General features: G+C 40.6%; 1 protein-coding gene across 8 annotated transcripts in view; it reads right to left on the minus strand.

Annotated features, from left to right (window-relative positions):
* The window catches only part of LOC117884722 (neurabin-1-like), a 75,165-nt gene that overhangs the window by 39,728 nt on the left and 18,995 nt on the right, over positions 1-16,442 (minus strand). For all 8 annotated transcript variants that reach the window (XR_004647647.1, XM_034785391.1, XM_034785389.1 and 5 more), the window contains 5 exons: positions 15,371-15,600; positions 8,865-8,961; positions 8,603-8,786; positions 4,210-4,361; positions 1,529-1,862 (listed from right to left, as the gene is read on the minus strand). Coding sequence is in view for 7 of the 8 variants with exons in the window: in XM_034785391.1 (XP_034641282.1) it covers positions 1,529-1,862; positions 4,210-4,361; positions 8,603-8,786; positions 8,865-8,961; positions 15,371-15,600 (997 nt within the window). In the remaining variant the exon portion in view is untranslated. The remainder of the gene's footprint in view (positions 1-1,528; positions 1,863-4,209; positions 4,362-8,602; positions 8,787-8,864; positions 8,962-15,370; positions 15,601-16,442) is intronic.

A 16,442-nucleotide genomic window follows, 5' to 3' on the forward strand; every position in this document is an offset into this window, starting at 1 on the left:
TGCTGTCTGACTGCAAATGCCCACCCTAGCAGGGAGCTTGCTATTTTTCAGCAGTGCTGTATGTACATGATTTCTAAAGTGCTTTTGGATCTTTTAGCATGAGAAGCCTATCAAGGTACTTTGGCTAGGCTAGTCTGTTATTTTAAAACTTGAAATACTGTGATAAACTTCATGCAAACCAATGTTTGGATATATACTTGAAAATATTTCAAAGGGAGAGACATGGTCTAAGGAGACTGAACACAGGACTTCGTGCTAGAAATCCATGACTGATACAGACTCTCAGGCCTTGGCAAGACAAATTCTGCCTCAGTTTCTCCTTTTGAAAAAAATGGAGATATAATCAATCTAATAATGCTGTGAGGGTTCAATTAATATTTGTAGAACACTATTTTTCATAGTTTTAAGTATTAGCATGATACATATTGTTCATATGATGAATAAGAAAGTCCAGTCTCCAAAAAAAAGGAGTTGTATCAAGCAAACAGTAAACAGAGCCGTACCCTAGGTGTCTAACGCTGAGATTTTGTCATCTAACTTCATGCTCATGTTGTGAACCCAAAGCCTGACATGAACTGAAGTCAGAGTACCATTTTAATTTATTTTCTGAAATTTTCAGCAGCTTATATTTAGCAATTTCAGAGCAATCTAGCCTGTGTCTTTTGTTACCAAGCATCAGGTTCTGAATGCTAGAGGCTGCAGTATTACTTGTGTAATTACTGTTATCAGCATTTTCTTTTCTGTACTATTTTTAAGCTCTTTATTCTATTAAATTTAACATTTTTCTTTCTATCAAGAGTCTTGTTCATTACAAAATACTGTGTCAGCTATTTTTCTATAAGAACAGGGGAAGAGTTATTTATCAAAACACCAAATGAAGTGTTTAATATTTAACCCCTGGATGCTGGGATGATAGTTTGCTTCACTGAACTATGTGTGCCTGTGCAAACTAGTCATCTTGGATTCACTGCAAAATTAGCTGAAAATGAGTCTTGAATGGTTTGTTTCAAAGGGACATTGAATAAGACGCTTTTAGCCACTTGGTTGCTGCAAGATGTATCAAGATAGGGAAACTCACCTCCAGCATTGCTCCAGGTATGAAACTGGAATGCTGGCATTTAAATAGCAATGTAACATATATGGACTTTAAGAAGTAATGTCCCCCTCTGCACAGAGGCTGCCACTATTCAATCATCTATATCTAAACTCTGTTCCAAAAGAATATAACCCACATCATCTCCATTTTTCAGAGTAGCAGCTGTGTTAGTCTGTATCCACAAAGCTTTCTTAACCTTGCTACGGTATGGACTAGGTATCCAGAATATGACAGTAATACTACATTGCTAAAATTTTTAACTAGTCTCATAGCATACAATTAATTTTACACCAAGAATAAATTTTACATTAGAATAAGTAGCTTCTCCTTTTCTAGGCAGAGAATGCAATAGCTACTGTTCAACACTAATTAAAAAAAAAAAAAAAAAAAGCATTTTGACCCAAAGACCTTCAAAAAACCTTTATGACTTACCTTTAGCCTCTCTTCCTTTCCCTTTTGATTCTCTGTGCTTGACATTCTTGGAATATGCTTGAGGAGAACTGGGAGTTACATCATCACTAGGAGGAGAGTGAGTAGTACTCGTGTTGTTTTCATTGTTTGGTTTGTGTATTGGAGAAGAGTGAGTGGAAACAGAAGGACTTGACTCTAACAAACTCTCTGTGCTTTCCACTGGTTCAAACTTTTCAATCCTTTGATCTGCATTGTTCAACTGGGATAAAGTTAGCTTTTCTGTTACTTCTAAAGACTTGACTTGACATGCTGTACCAATTTCTCTATTGGGGATAGCATCCTCTGTATCCTCATCCTATAAATATATTTTAAAATAAAAGAGGTTATGGTATAGTATTCAATTGTGCAGTCATAACATTTATAGTAAAAGCCTTTAAAAAAATAAAGTATTACAAAAATCAATCTTAAAACTTAATATGCCAAAGAAATTATGTCGACTGTTTTCTGTTTAAAACGTAGGAGTTTATTTTTCCTCAATGCACATGGAGATTGACCTTATAAACTACCTTTATTGTAATACAACATTTAATTTTAATAAAAACAGACTTTCCATATTCCTCAAGCTTTTATGATCTGAGGACATAGATTATACTGGGATAAGGGGCCTGCATACAGACAGATAATTATACTATCACAGAACACAGAGAGCAGTCATCAGTAACTAAATTCTGATTTTATTAATCATTTGCAGTTATCATCTGGAGCGAATTTTCAACTTTCTCCTCTTTCTACAGCTCCAAAAGCCAAAATTTCCTCTTCATCTGAACCAGTAAAACCCTCAGATATGCCTTCGTTATCTCTTGAAAATGGTGATTTCATTAATTGTGTCATCTTCCTAGGCTCCTCTCGGGTCCAACTAAATAATTCTACTAAAATCATTCAACTCCTGCCATTTCACACACTCCTGAAATTCTTTAACTGGGGCTTCCCCGCATCATCTGCATCAAGATCACGTTTTTTGACCTAACCTTCAAGGCTTAGCCAGAATGTTCTACTCACAACTCCAGTCTCTTTCCTTTCTATTTCCCCTCTCGGTTTTCCCAGTCAAGAAGCCCCCTTTCTGAAATCTGGTCTTTTTGACATCCACAGTGTGGAGAAGGGCTTCACCAGAATACACATGCCAGCATGCAAAGAATGTTGACAGGACATTAAGGTGGAATGCCAACATTCTCTTCAGAAAAAAAACAAAAAAAACAGGAAGGGTCTCTAACACCACCTTCTCTTTGCACAACTTGGTATAAGGTAAAGCAGTAACTATGGCCTAAAGCTCACCTTTTGCAAGCTTAAGTCACTGCCACTAGGATAATGACCTTCCACATAAGAAATGTAAGGTCACAGAAAAGGAGCTGTCATCAGTTACCAGGACTACACGAATATGCCACAATACAGAGTTGTATCCTTGATGGGCGAGTTTGTCTGGGTTAGTGAACACAAGCACTCCCAGCCCATGCAGAAAGACTACTGCCAAGCATTTCATGAAAACATGGCACCAATGCCCAAAATCACATTTTTATTTTTTGAAAGGGGGAAAAAAAAAAAAAAAAAAAAACCCACACAATATAAACAGGAACTGACAAAGAAAGGCAAATAATTTTAGAAAAGGATATACTATGAGCCAGAATGGAGGTAAACAATCAGGCAAAAGGAACTCCTTCTCCAGAAGAGGAAAGCAAAACTGGCTTGAAACACATGGGCAGCAAAATATATAGCCGGCTATGTTCCCTTTAAGCTGCGCAGCTGCCAAAGAGTCAACCAAGTGCTGCACACTTGATTAGCAGAGACATGCACATCTGGCGACATGTGTTCAGGTGCCCCTACTCCCGCTGCTCTGCAACTGCGTTGCTCCTGCCCTCTGCCTTGGAGCTCCTGGCCAGCTGCTCCCACGACCCTCCTGCTCACTGTGCAGAGTGGGGGAAGAAGGAAGTGCTGATGTCAGGGTGTCCCTCTCCTCCCTACCCATGTACCCCATCTCTGCAGAGCGGGGAAGGGGAGACAGGGCTCAGGAGCAGGACAGAGCTGCTGTGGTCTGAACGAGCCTTCTGGTGAGTGCCTCTATGCTTAAAGGAGACAACGCACGGTCTCTCACACTTCCCCAGCAGCCAGCACACGCGCACGCACACTCACACACAGTCTTTTTCACATTCACCTCCCAACACGTGTTATTATTGTTTTCTTGGTACTTCCTGCAATGCACATATATTCTCTATAATTCTATTCTTTCAAAGTGCTGTTATTTTAGTTTTTTGAATGGTGTATGTATTTAATAATTTCATTTCTCTCTGATGCTTAAATTTAATTCTTTGAGTAGTGATTCTAAAATGCCTAACCTGTCCTGGCTGGTTTTTCACAAAGGCTGTTTTTAAAAAGTTATGCATAGAGGGTGAACATTGAAGGAATTGTTCACCCAACCTAGCATGAGCATCAGTTTTAGCTGATTTGATCTAGTTTAGTTTAAGAAACGTCATAAAGTTGTGTGTTGAACAGCTTACACATTTCTAGCTTAATGGTAAATAATTCTTTAGTGGATTTACTGATTCTAGTCAGAAGTCACAAAGTAGAACTTAATTTTGGATAGTTATTTTAAATGGTGAATATAAATGAAAACAGTGTACTGAATATATATTATACATAGATATTGGTACCTGTAGAACGGATTTCTGCTGTCCAGTTCCAAGAGATTCTTTTAGCTTTGATCGAGAAGGTGGCTGACGTTTTACTTTCAGAGCAAGCTGAGCTTTTGCTTTATGGGCACTAGTATCTAATCTTGGAGTATCCCCCATAAAAGTATCAAAGTCTGCAACAAACATAAAATACTTACAAAAAGTTGTGCCAGGAAAGTTCTCAAACAAATTAATCTTAGCAAAAGTCAAGTATTTTCTGTTACTTTCAGTATACATCTTCAAAAGTAAAAACAAAATTTCTCTCATCTGCTAATTATTTACCATTATGAGAATACCATTTTATATGAACGTTGTGTCCCTATATCTGTCAGTCGGAGATGTGGCAGCCAATCTGAAAGTAGGCTCTTTCAGTCCCTTTTCCTCCAACAGACATCTCCCCACTCCCACCCTCCCACACAGGAGCTGAGAATTTCCAAAACTGCAGAAAAACAAGTTAGGCTCCTCCAAGTTTTCCAAAGAGCCACCTTCCCTGAGCCGGACACCTGACTGGAAGCAAGAGATCATGAAAACCTGAATCTTATTTGTAGATTCTCTGACAGCTTCTGGGCAGGAAAGGAGGGGCATCTGAGTTCAGAAGAACCAATCTCAACAGTTTTAAGAATGGAGTAATACATTGGCAGTAACTGTTCTGTAAAACCCTCTTACCAAAAAACTGGTAGTCCATCATCATCCAAGCTTGATTTTTGCTCTCCTAGACACCTTCTGAGTGTCTTAGTGAGGCTGGAAACTAAGTAGCCTATTCCTTGGGGGAAAACCCCATTAGGATTTTCCAAGGAATGAGAGGGAGGGGTAGGACAAAGATCAGGGAAAGGAAAATTAGAATTTGGCACAGTTCTCCCTTCTCCAGGAAGTCCACTCGGGGTTGGGGGGGCGGGGGAAAGATTTTCCCATTGAGAGGCAGCACACAGGTCCCTGGAAACAGTGAAGAAGGAGGTTAAGTGTCCTGTTTCAGAATCTTCTTTGGAGAAGATGGGAAGGGAGCCCCAAAGGAGGAAGAGATGAATAATCTCAAGTTAAGGGCCATTGCTTGGGTTAGGTGAAATCTCACAAGCTGATGAGCAAGGAGCAGCCCGGGATGTCTCAATCTCCAGGATGATCCTTGTTGTGATTCTCTGAGCAGGTGTCCTCCTCTTTAATGTCTGGAGGTTCTTCTGTTCTCAGAGTCCCGAAACTGAAAGAGGCTATTAGAGTATGGTAGGGGCACCCTATTCAGAGCTAATCATTTTCCTCTTCTTCCTTGTGCTCACTATAGCAGAACTGTAGAAGAGGTTTGGGGAGAAGATGGACACACTGAACAGTAAGGATTCACTGCAGGAGTTGAACAGAATAGGCTTTTTTTGGTATCTCTGCCCTCCCCCTCCGATTCTTTTAAAAGCCTTAAAACTACTTCTACTTCACCAGAGCTCTGAAGTACGGGGTCTCAAGAAAACACAACCACCACATCTAAAGACTGGGCTACTGCCGTTGTTCCAGAAAGAGGCAAGAGAACAAATGGCAGAAGTCTGCTTGCCTTTCACAGATGGGGATGGGGGGAGACTAGGCACAAAAAAACTCTAGCTCTGGATTGGTTGCTACCTGCTTGACAGATGAGAGGACACATGTATATCGGACACATGTGACAAAAGCTGGTAATTGCTGCAGATGCCATATGCATGGATATACCGTTACACGTTAAAAGTTGAACATTTCACTTGTCCATGCCAACACCTCAAATTTTTTTTTTTTTTTTAAATAGGGCTTCCATTTCTCCTCAGAGACCATCCAGGAACTTTGAAGGCTGTAAGTTGACGGCAGTGTATATGAATGTCTGTAGAAATTCTACCCCATCATTTTTTAAGAATCATAGCGATGGCAACTCAAATCCTATAAAATATGGATGTATCAGAAGAGGAACTGCTAGTAGAGAAAGGAAGTATTAAATGCCATAGTACAAGGCATTATTAGTAATCCTCATCTAGAATACTCTGTACTGTTCTGGTCACCCATGTTCAGGAAAGATGCATTCAAACTGGAACAGGTGCAGAGAAGGACTACTGTGATGATCAGAAGACTGGAGAGTCTATTTGAGAAGAGATATTCTCTCTATAAATACACCAGGAAGGTAAACACCAGTAAGTGAGAAGAAATAGCTAAAGGATAATGTTGGCAGAAAAACAAAAGGGTATAAAACTGGCTATGAATAAATTTAGGCTGGAAATTAGAGGAATGTTTCTAAACATCAGAGGAATAAAGCTCTGGGACAGCCTTGCAATAGGAAGCAACCTACGCAGCATTAAGATGGAGTTTGTTAAGTTTGTGAACTAGATAATATGATGGGGTTGCCCACAACAGCAGGGGACTGCACTCAATAAACCAGGAGATACCTTCCTGTCCTATGTTGAACACAGAACCATTATTTGTTTCAGATTTTTTTAGGTCTCAGATAGCAGTTAACTGTAAATCTCTCCCCTCTACTCCTCCTATAAACACTCTGAACTACACAAAACTTCTGGAACTGGTACGGTAAACCTTGCAAATCCCAGTCCCACAGCAACTTTTTACAGGATGGTCTTATGTTATCTTTAAGTCTCACCAGTCTACCCTAACAATTCACTGGCCTATTAGACCAAGAATCATCATCAACTTAGGGCAAAAGTTCTCAACCTTTTCCAGGATCCCCTTCCCCTATTTAGTACTATGGAAGGGGTAGGATGGTTTTGACCTCTTGATACCGGTTTGCAATCCCAAGCTTTAGAACTCATGCCATTGAGTATTAAAAAGAAGCATTCTTCCCCCCTCGCCCCCCAGTTCTATTTCCACTTTTTTTCCTCTAATACCTTGTATTTGTTCAGTTCCACACTGTCCAGTGTCTAAATTGGCCCTAGCAGCTAACGTGAAAGGAATCTACTGCAGTTCCTAACAAACCCCTAACCAGTCAATCAAGACCAAATTTGCACATCTTCATAAATAAAGCTGACCAAAGTCAAAGTCATCCCAATAACCTGATGGGAGTTTAAACATCTTTTCACAGGTATTTAAAGGGAACTGCTAAGTTCTGGATTGCCTGGGGTAGACAAAGCAAAGCAGAAACTAGAGGAGAATGTTACATTCTGTCTCTCTCCCGGGTTAGCATTCTCTCTCTTGCGTATTTATTTGTATCCAAGGAGATAAGACATGGTTAATCAATCACATATAGGTAGTGGAGTACAAAATCACCTTAACAAAATAAGGACAAATAGGAGACTCTAGTAAATATACATGAACCTAGGGGGGGGGGGAAAAAAAAAAGGTCAGGCAATGTTTTCCATTGGAACATGCATATGAGCATACTTTGAGTTAGACAGATGAAATATTCAAATGGCTGACAAATTTTCATCCTGTAAAACTTTTAGGCATGAATTTGTTTAGTCATTTAGATCCAGCACCAAAACAAGTCCATCCATCCTTCAGTACCGAGCAAACAGATGTAGATTCCCTGAAGTCCACAGACTGTGATTGGAACAATGCTTTCCATAAAGATGTGCAAAGCTATAAATAAAAAAAAAAGATGCTCCTTTGGAAAGATTCTTAGGAAAATTGGATAAGTCTTCTGATCACCAAACAGACATTCAGGAAATGGGATAACACTGCATTAGAAGCTTCCATTAATTTAAGGGTTTCTGGACAGCCGGTCAGATCTCAATATTTGAGTCAATTGGGTAAAGTTTATTTACTGAACTCATAAAATCTTCACATTGAAAGGAAAAAAATTATTCCATTCAGACTTGGTGATTTTATGACCTGGAAACTGTATTCCCAATGAGGACACATGATAAATAAAGTTACCTCTATCCAAGAAGCCAGTTTCCCGGCAAATAATGACCCAAGACACTAAAGTAAGCAAATACACTTCCTAAGGTTGTAGCAAAGGTGTTGCCAAAAATGCCTATCTTTTTCCTTTGTGTTTGGTACAGCATTCTGATAAGATCCCTATCATATAATATTGCCTATCATGTAAATCGTCCTTTTCTAGTACATTAAGAAAACATCAAAGAGCCATTCAAAGTAGAACTCAACGCTTGTTTAAAAATAAAAAAAAATTTCCAGGGTACTTAAGCAAATACATCACAGTGTCCAATCTACACACTTCTTTTCATCAAGGTATGTATAATGCTCCATTAAAAAAGGACCACAGTCAACTTTGTGCCTATCACCTCCCACACAATCCCCAAAATCCAGTATAGGTACAAAACATTTTCTGTACTACGGTTTTTTACTTTCTCTTTTTTAAGCACACAAACATAGCTCTCTTCCACCACACACACCCCTATTAACTTATTTGGTTACAGTTGATGCTTTAGAGCCTTTTTAATCTCTTTATTACTGCTCAACTTACCAGTATCTGAAGAAACTAATTTTTCCACTGCTGATGAGTCTATTTCTTTTGTATTTTCTTCTTTAATCTCTGAGCATTCATTTAGTTTTTCTGGACTTTGAGAGGTAGTATCCAGCAAAATGCTACTGCTAATCATACAAGGTATTCGCTCATATATTTTTAATTTGTTCTGAAGCTCTGAAATCTGCAAATGTTAAAATTCAAAGTTAGATGCCACTTCTCAAGAATGAGAAAACTGTATTAAAAATATTATATTGCCTACCTCCTCTTGGAATATGTTCAGTTGCGCTGCATGTTTCTGGTCTCTCTCTTCAAGAACCCTTGTATGATCCTCTTCTTTTTTCATAAATTCTATTTCTCTAGTGGGGGAAAGATACAATTGTACTGCAACATTAGAAGGGTTTCAGGTGATAAGGAAATGTATTAAAATTGGTTATTTATCAAATTAATTATACTTGTTGCAACATCACTATTTAAACACTGCAAATGGTCATCACAAACTTCCAGTAACGGTGTTCATTATTTTTGTAAGCTCACTCTCCCCTCAAGTATGTGCATAATATTTTATATCACACATATACACACACACACACACCAGGAAAAACAGGAGTTATAACTGTAAAGTTTACTCTGGGCTGAAGCTTAAAATGCTATACAAGGTCAGTGGCACTTTTTCACTCTTAAGATTCTTTAGAAAATTCCATTTGGCTATTTTTACCTGTAAAAATTCAAACAAATATGTATGAGTATAAGATGTTATGTGGATATAGAACCCAAACTATTGGAACTGCTCTGCCTTTTCCTAAGTTTTACATAAATAAGATGGTGCAGCTGCCAAAGTATTCTATATGCATTCCATAGGTTGTGATAGAGTTCCACAGTTAAGCACCTGTCAACTTCCTTTTTAAGCCCATCCGAGTGAGTCTGTAATGGCCTGCGGTTTATGCAATAACAAAAATTATTCTGAAATTGCCTACCAAAGAAAGCGAGAAGGACAAAAGCAAATTGTCCTGGGGAGAGAGGGAACATCTTACAGTGAAATAAAATGCAGCAATACCACTGTGCTGGAGAAAATCAAGCAACTAAAAGAATCTGACTGAAAATAATAGTCCAGGTCAGACAGACAGACAGGTAACCGTGTACACAATGCCGTGTGGAGCTGAGAGCCAGAATGTAAGCGGACATATGTTTGAGCTCCAGAGCAGGGAAGCTTCAAAGAACAGGAGAGGGACCTTTCAAGACTCTTAAATTGTGTGAAAAGGCACAGGGTAAGAGGTGGTAATTCTAGATGTGCATAGTAGAGGTAAACATCACAGACTGCACTCAGAGAAGCAGCAAGTGCAGAAACTGCATTGTGCGCTCACAGCAACTACTCAAAACATGCCACAGGTGTGTTTCGCACTATCAGACACTTCCAAGTTGACTTCAGGGATAGCTCAAATTTCAGTAGTTTACCTTGGAAAGAAGAAAGGAGTTAATGACCGTTGCTATATCTGAAAAAGAGCAGACTATTCACAGCCTCTTAGGAAGCTATGGCTGATATTTAGATACCAATCACAGATAGAGCAAAAAACGATCTCCAGCTCAATCAGGACTCGCTATGGGGACTCATGGACCTTTTCTTAGAGGCCTTACGTGAATGGCTCATGGGTAGCTCCTTGGGATCTCCTCCCTTCGAAGTACAGGGTTGTGGCGAGGTCTCCTGCCATGGTTTGGGTGGTTGAAGGGCAGACTCCGTGGGTAGGAGTTTGAGCCTCGGTTCGCTGTCCTTTCTGGATCTGGGCTTCAGTTGCTGACACAAACTACACTTTTGTGGGATGTTTCTCTCCTAGGTAGCAGATGCACTGAGAGTGTCCGTCAGTCACTGGGATAAATTCCTTGCAACTGAGACACTTCTTGAAGCCCACAGAGCCCCCCAAACTGGGGCTTGATGAAAGAACAAAGTCTTTTCTTTTTCTAGACAATGGCCAAATAAAAATGTAAAGAAACTAAAGGAAGAAAAGAGGTTTCAGAAGGAAGCTAAAGATTAGGGATTCTAAAAAAAGTTAACAATCCGTGAACAGACAGCTAAAGCGCAGTCTCTAACCGAGGTGGTTGAGAAGAAACTGAAAAGGGTTTGCTCACACACACTGGTTAGTCTCGTGGCAGAGGCTGAACTGACACGGCTACCGAAGTTCTCTGATTAGCAGCGCAGGGACGCAGATATACCTACAGTGGAGCACCCACAAGGACACTATTCGAAGAAGAAAGTTAAGTAGTTAATACTTAATGGGGCATTTACTAATCAATTAATTAATTTAGCACCTAGGGACATCAAACAGGGATTATGGCCCCATTGTGTTCAGCATCATGCAACAAAGTTTCTCTTTCAGAAACATCAGCTAGAAAGAAACTATGGGAAAAAACAGGAAAAGTATTAATGCAACTGTGATGGTATCTGATTAAAATATGACCATATAGATCATTGTTGCAACCACTGTTATATATTTGCAACAAATCTTATACAAAATGTGGCACGTAAGAGGTCTATGGAAAGATTATGATTTGCTGAATATGATTATGCTATTTGTATGCATGTATCATTTTTGTATTTGAATTTATGAGTATTGGCTCTATACCTGTATTTCAAATGTTTGCCCCTGGGGTAATGCCCACAAGGTATTTAGCCTGCACATCTTGAAGGGACTATTCAAATTAAGTGACTCATTAAAGAACACTTAACTTACAGTGGAAGACACCTATCCACTGTTAATGGAATTTCCTGCCAGGACTAAGTGAAGTCATCCATGGACATGTGACTTGCTCATGTGACTCCAAACTCCATCTTGTACCTATAATTTTCCACTAGCACTGACGAGGGCTTTGTTTGAAACAATGGATTTCTCTCGACATGGCAGAAGCTATAAAAAGACCTGGAAACATCTCCATTTTGCCTCTTTCCTGCTCAAGCCTCTGGAGCAGAGGTGGGCAAACTGCGGCACGCGGCTCCTGCCCGGCCCCTGAGCTCCTGCCCTGGGAGGCTAGCCCCCGGCCCCTCGAGGCTAGCCCCCGGCCCCTCCCCTGCTGTTCCCCCTCCCCCGCAGCCTCAGCGCACCCCACCGCAATGCTCTGGGCAGCAGGCTGAGAGCTCTTGGGGCAGCGCCGCTGCAGAACCCGGCCTGACCCGGTGCTCTGTGCTGCATAGCCTGGCTGTAGTGTCATCAGCCACCGGTGCTCCAGGCAGCACGGTAAGGGGGCAGGGGGGTTGGATAGAGGACAGGGGAGTTCGGGGTGGTGGACGGGGCGGTCAGAGGGCAGGGAACAGGGAGGATGAATGGGGGCAGGGGTTGCGGGGGGGCAGTCTGGAAGGAGGGAGAGGTTGGATGGGGCGGTGGGGGGCAGTCAGGGGCAGGAGTCCTGGGGGCAGTCAGGGAACAGGGAACAGGGGATTGTGGGGTGTGGATGGAGCAGTGGTCCCAGGGGGCCATCAGGGAACAAGGTGGGTTGGATTTTTAAATGGTAATTATCACCATATTACCTGAACACTTCACAATTTAATTTTCACATTTTGAGAGGTAAGGTGGAATTATTATCGACATTTAAGAGATGGAGGACTGAGGCACAGGTTAAGGGCAAAAATGGTCAGAAGTATGTACTATAATTCTGGGTGCTCAATTTGTGATATCTGAAAAATCAGGTCCTAGAGTATTCAGCATTTCATAGCCCTCCATATGTTCAAAACACAGCTCCCATTGAGTACATTTGTTGTTGAGAGTGCTCAGCACTTCTATAAACCAAGTCCCAGGTGTCTCAAGATAAGCACCCAGAAAACAAAGAGCATAGTTAGTGGCTGGCTATTGAACATACTAGTTTAGGTGACTTGCCCAGCATCATATAGGAAACTGTAACAGAGACAGAGAGATAATCTGCTCTTCAGGTGGTATTCAGTTGCCTTAACCATGAGACCATCCTTTCTCTTCCTGAAGTCCTCTGCCTCTTTCACTACACATCTTCCAATTTTTGCAACAAATGAGGCAGAGGTCCTATAAACAACCTCTGTCAATGCAGAACCCCAATTCAATCCGTGTGCCCCCATCAATTTTATGAATGAGGCAGGAGTACTGAGGGAAACCGTATGGATCATGCAATTAAACACTATCATAATGCATATGCACAAAGGGCTGAATTAAAAGTTGCACAGACAGCCTTAACTCTGGTATTTCCTAAGTTTTGACTTTATAAACTTAACATTCATTTAATTTAGGATTTTGCATCCCATTTCTTAAGTTTTAAACAAGCAAACTGAAAAAATAAATTCAATCCTGTGGAATTATATTTATCCCCATATGGGTCATTATAAGCAATTTGGGGGCAGGGACTGTCTTTTTGGTCTGTGTATATACCCCCTAGCACAATGGAGTCCTGGTTCATGACTGTTGCTCCCATGTGCTACAATAATACTAGCACAGGTTGAAACTTTTAGAGCCACACAATAGCCTTCTACCACTTGAAGTAACATAGTATTTGGTAGCAGTAGTAAGTTATTATCCATGTGGACCAGCCATTAGTGGAGGATGAGACACACTTTGCCTGCAAGTCTCACAACTATTTGCTAGACAGCACATGAATGCTGAGACTTAGGAATCCTGGGTTCTAAGATTATGTCTTAGACAAAGACTATGTCTATTGGTTACGGACCCATCAGCCCTGTCCCCGGCAGTACGTCCCCTTCTGACACTGCTCCGGTGTCCCCAATTCTTATCTCCTCAGCTTGTCTCTGTGCCCCACTGCTAGTATACAGCCAGACCCATCCCCCACTCATGATATGATTCTTTCCCCCCCTCCTGCTTATTTCCCTTCTGCATTTGAGTCAGGCTGTTGCTCTTTTCTCCTCTACGCTGCTGGGATACCAGCAGGGAGAACACTGCAAGAACAAGACAGACAGACAACCTCCCTACTTTCAGATCCAATGCCTGATATCACAGCAACCAGGGGTAACAACTGAAGGAAAGTCTTGCTCAGACACTGCAGTCCTTGGCTGCAACATACTCAGTGCGCATAGAACATTTAGAAAATTTTGCTTCCATCTTATAAACAAATCTCTATAGAGTATATGTGAACAGCAATTTTCAAAAACTTTTAAATTGACCAAATTTGGATGGATTTTCACAGGATAACAAGAGGCACCTCTCTGAACACAAGAAAACTTACACGCTAATTTCAAGTCTGTCTTCCAAACATGGAGGGTCTACACTTTCTCTTGTGAATGTACCCATGTCCACACCCTACACACTATTGTAATAATCTTTGTACAAGTATGCCTGTAAGGTATTATTTGAAAATTCATAATTTGCTGGACAATAGTATCCTAATAAAATGTGTGGGGCAATGTTGTATGTGAAGTTAAGATTTCCTTGTATATTAACAACACATGTTCCAAAGGCACAGCCCTACCCAAACAGAAGTTGGCAAAACAGGTCCATCCTAAATAAATGAATGTGCGCTCTGCTTAATTTGCATTTAAGCAGTAAACAGAGTCATCAAGCAGGAAGGGGAGAGAAAGAAAGCTCAAACGGATGAGAAAAAAAAGAGCAGGGAACATCCTTCTCCATAGACTTTTTTGTCTCCTGATACCCAGCTGGAAATGTTTTTCAAAAGGGGTACTGAAACTAGAAAAAGGAAGGGCCAACACCCCAAGACACCCCCCTCTCTCCCTCGCTGCCCCTGGCATTCACAGCAACCTGGGGTAACAACTGAAGGAAAGTCTTGCTCAGACACTGCAGCCCTTGGCTGCAACATACTCAGTGCGCATAGGGTTAGGATTGAAGCATTCATTGGATTCTGGGAGAAGGGGTCCTGACCTAAGAAGTTTTGTCCGAAGACTGTTGAGAGCATGTAGTGAGAAAACTTTGCTTTGAATTTAACACAGTTTAAGATAGGCACCATTTGTATTTTATCTTTATTTTTCTTGTAACCATGTCTGACCTTTTAGCCCCATTACTTGTACTAACTTAAAATCTCTCTTTTTAGTTAATAAAACCTGTTTTATCTAATCCAGTGTTTAAACTGAAGTATCCAGGAAACTCCATTTGTGGTGGCAAGTTCTGTGCATATTATTTCTATTAGAGAAATAACAGACTTTATATAAACTTGCATTGTTCAGGAGAGGGCTGGGCAGTACAGGACATGCATATCGGGGGGTGGGGGGAGAAATAAGAATGGGGGTGTGTTGGGGTCACCCTGCAGGGTGGTGAGGTAACCAAGGCTGATAAAAGCTGGTAAGAGCCAAAGTGTGGCTGCAGCACACACACAGACATAGCTGAAAGTGACTTGCATGCTGGAGGCTGTTTATGAGCAATCCAGGCTGGAGGCTACAACAACGCATTTTAAAGGGCATCCCAGGTTAGAGGGCAGAGGTGACACAGCTATTCAGTCTGGATTGTACCATGGTATGTCACACAACTAAACCGCTGTTAGAATTTTTAACATTGTTTTGAAAATATATTTTTTCCTACCTGCATTCACAGAAACAGCTGAACCGTTTTGCTGAAACTTCCCCCGCAAAAAGTCAGCCTTTGGCAGACTAGTGGCATGGAGAAATTCAGCCTGAATGGTTAAAGTTTGGAAGAATTATAAGCAACTGGAAACAGGATCTTATAATGGAGAGTACTAAGCAACCTTAACTAGAGGTGTTGCTACTAGCTCTGCCTATGTCGGGCAGATGGAACCAAGAAAAAGACCAGTTTTTTTAAATCTTTTCATGAAATTATTTCACTTTAGTGTACTTACTTCTGTTGATAATCTTTAAGTAATTTCTTGGCCTTGTTGTATTTCTTCTCCAGGGCATCATACTGTTCCTGGGTTTCTTTAAGATGTTCATTTACAGTCTTGCATAAACTTTGTGCCTCTAACCAATAGGTCTCCAACTTCTTAATTTTCTCTTTGCTCTCTTCTAAAGTTTGCTGAAGCTGGGATTTACTTGACTCCCATTCAACTTTTTCAGCTTCAGTAGTTTTTAACTTGAAAGGAAAACATTCAGAACAATCCTTAAGAACTAGATCTTAAGATAAAAGTTAAAAATCAAAACAGCTGCTTAAACAAGCGTAAGTAGATAATAACGACTAACTTACTAACCAAATCTCAGCAGTATTAAAAGACCACCTTGAATAGGTATACAACCTTTCATCCAGTAGTACCTAAAATGTTTTAAGTCTCTTTATATAGATATCACTTCAATACATCCATCACTTTCCATGTTGTGTGAGTTTTAGAAATAAAAGTAAAGAATCTCCCACATGGTACAGAAGTGGAAGAAACACACAAGGCAGCTGGTCCAGCCTATTTCCTTATTAGTGTACCTTCTTGCCAAACAGATACCAAAATAAAAAGAACCCGGGTTTTCACCTTATATTAACCTTGCTGGATATCTAATTTTCTGTTAACTTTTCTGAGGAAGGTCTACCTAAAACAGCAAAATAAGCCAACTTGTAAATTACTACTTGCTTTTCAATTCTGATCTTAGACCATGCACCTGATGACACCACATTTCCACTTTGAAGCCAATGGGAGTTTTCTGTACTGTTTAATTCCCAAAAGGAAAGCAAGGAAAGGAAGTCATTCTGGAAAGTTGCTAGCAAACATGCAAGGAAAAAGGTACTGAATCAACCTCTAGCCCTAGAATGTCAACAGAATATAGTACTTTTATCTAAAGCAGCAGTTCTCAACCAGGAGTCCGGGGTCCATGAGCAGGTTTCAGAAGGTCAGCCAAAATAAGCCAGAGAGCCGGGCCTGTGTTAGCCTCGCTGGGGCTCATGGCAGAAAGCCAAAGCCCAACCTCTTGAGGCCACAGGCAATTGCCCTG

This window comes from Trachemys scripta, chromosome 11, assembly GCF_013100865.1.
Source record: "Trachemys scripta elegans isolate TJP31775 chromosome 11, CAS_Tse_1.0, whole genome shotgun sequence".
Classification (NCBI taxonomy): Eukaryota; Metazoa; Chordata; order Testudines; family Emydidae; genus Trachemys; species Trachemys scripta.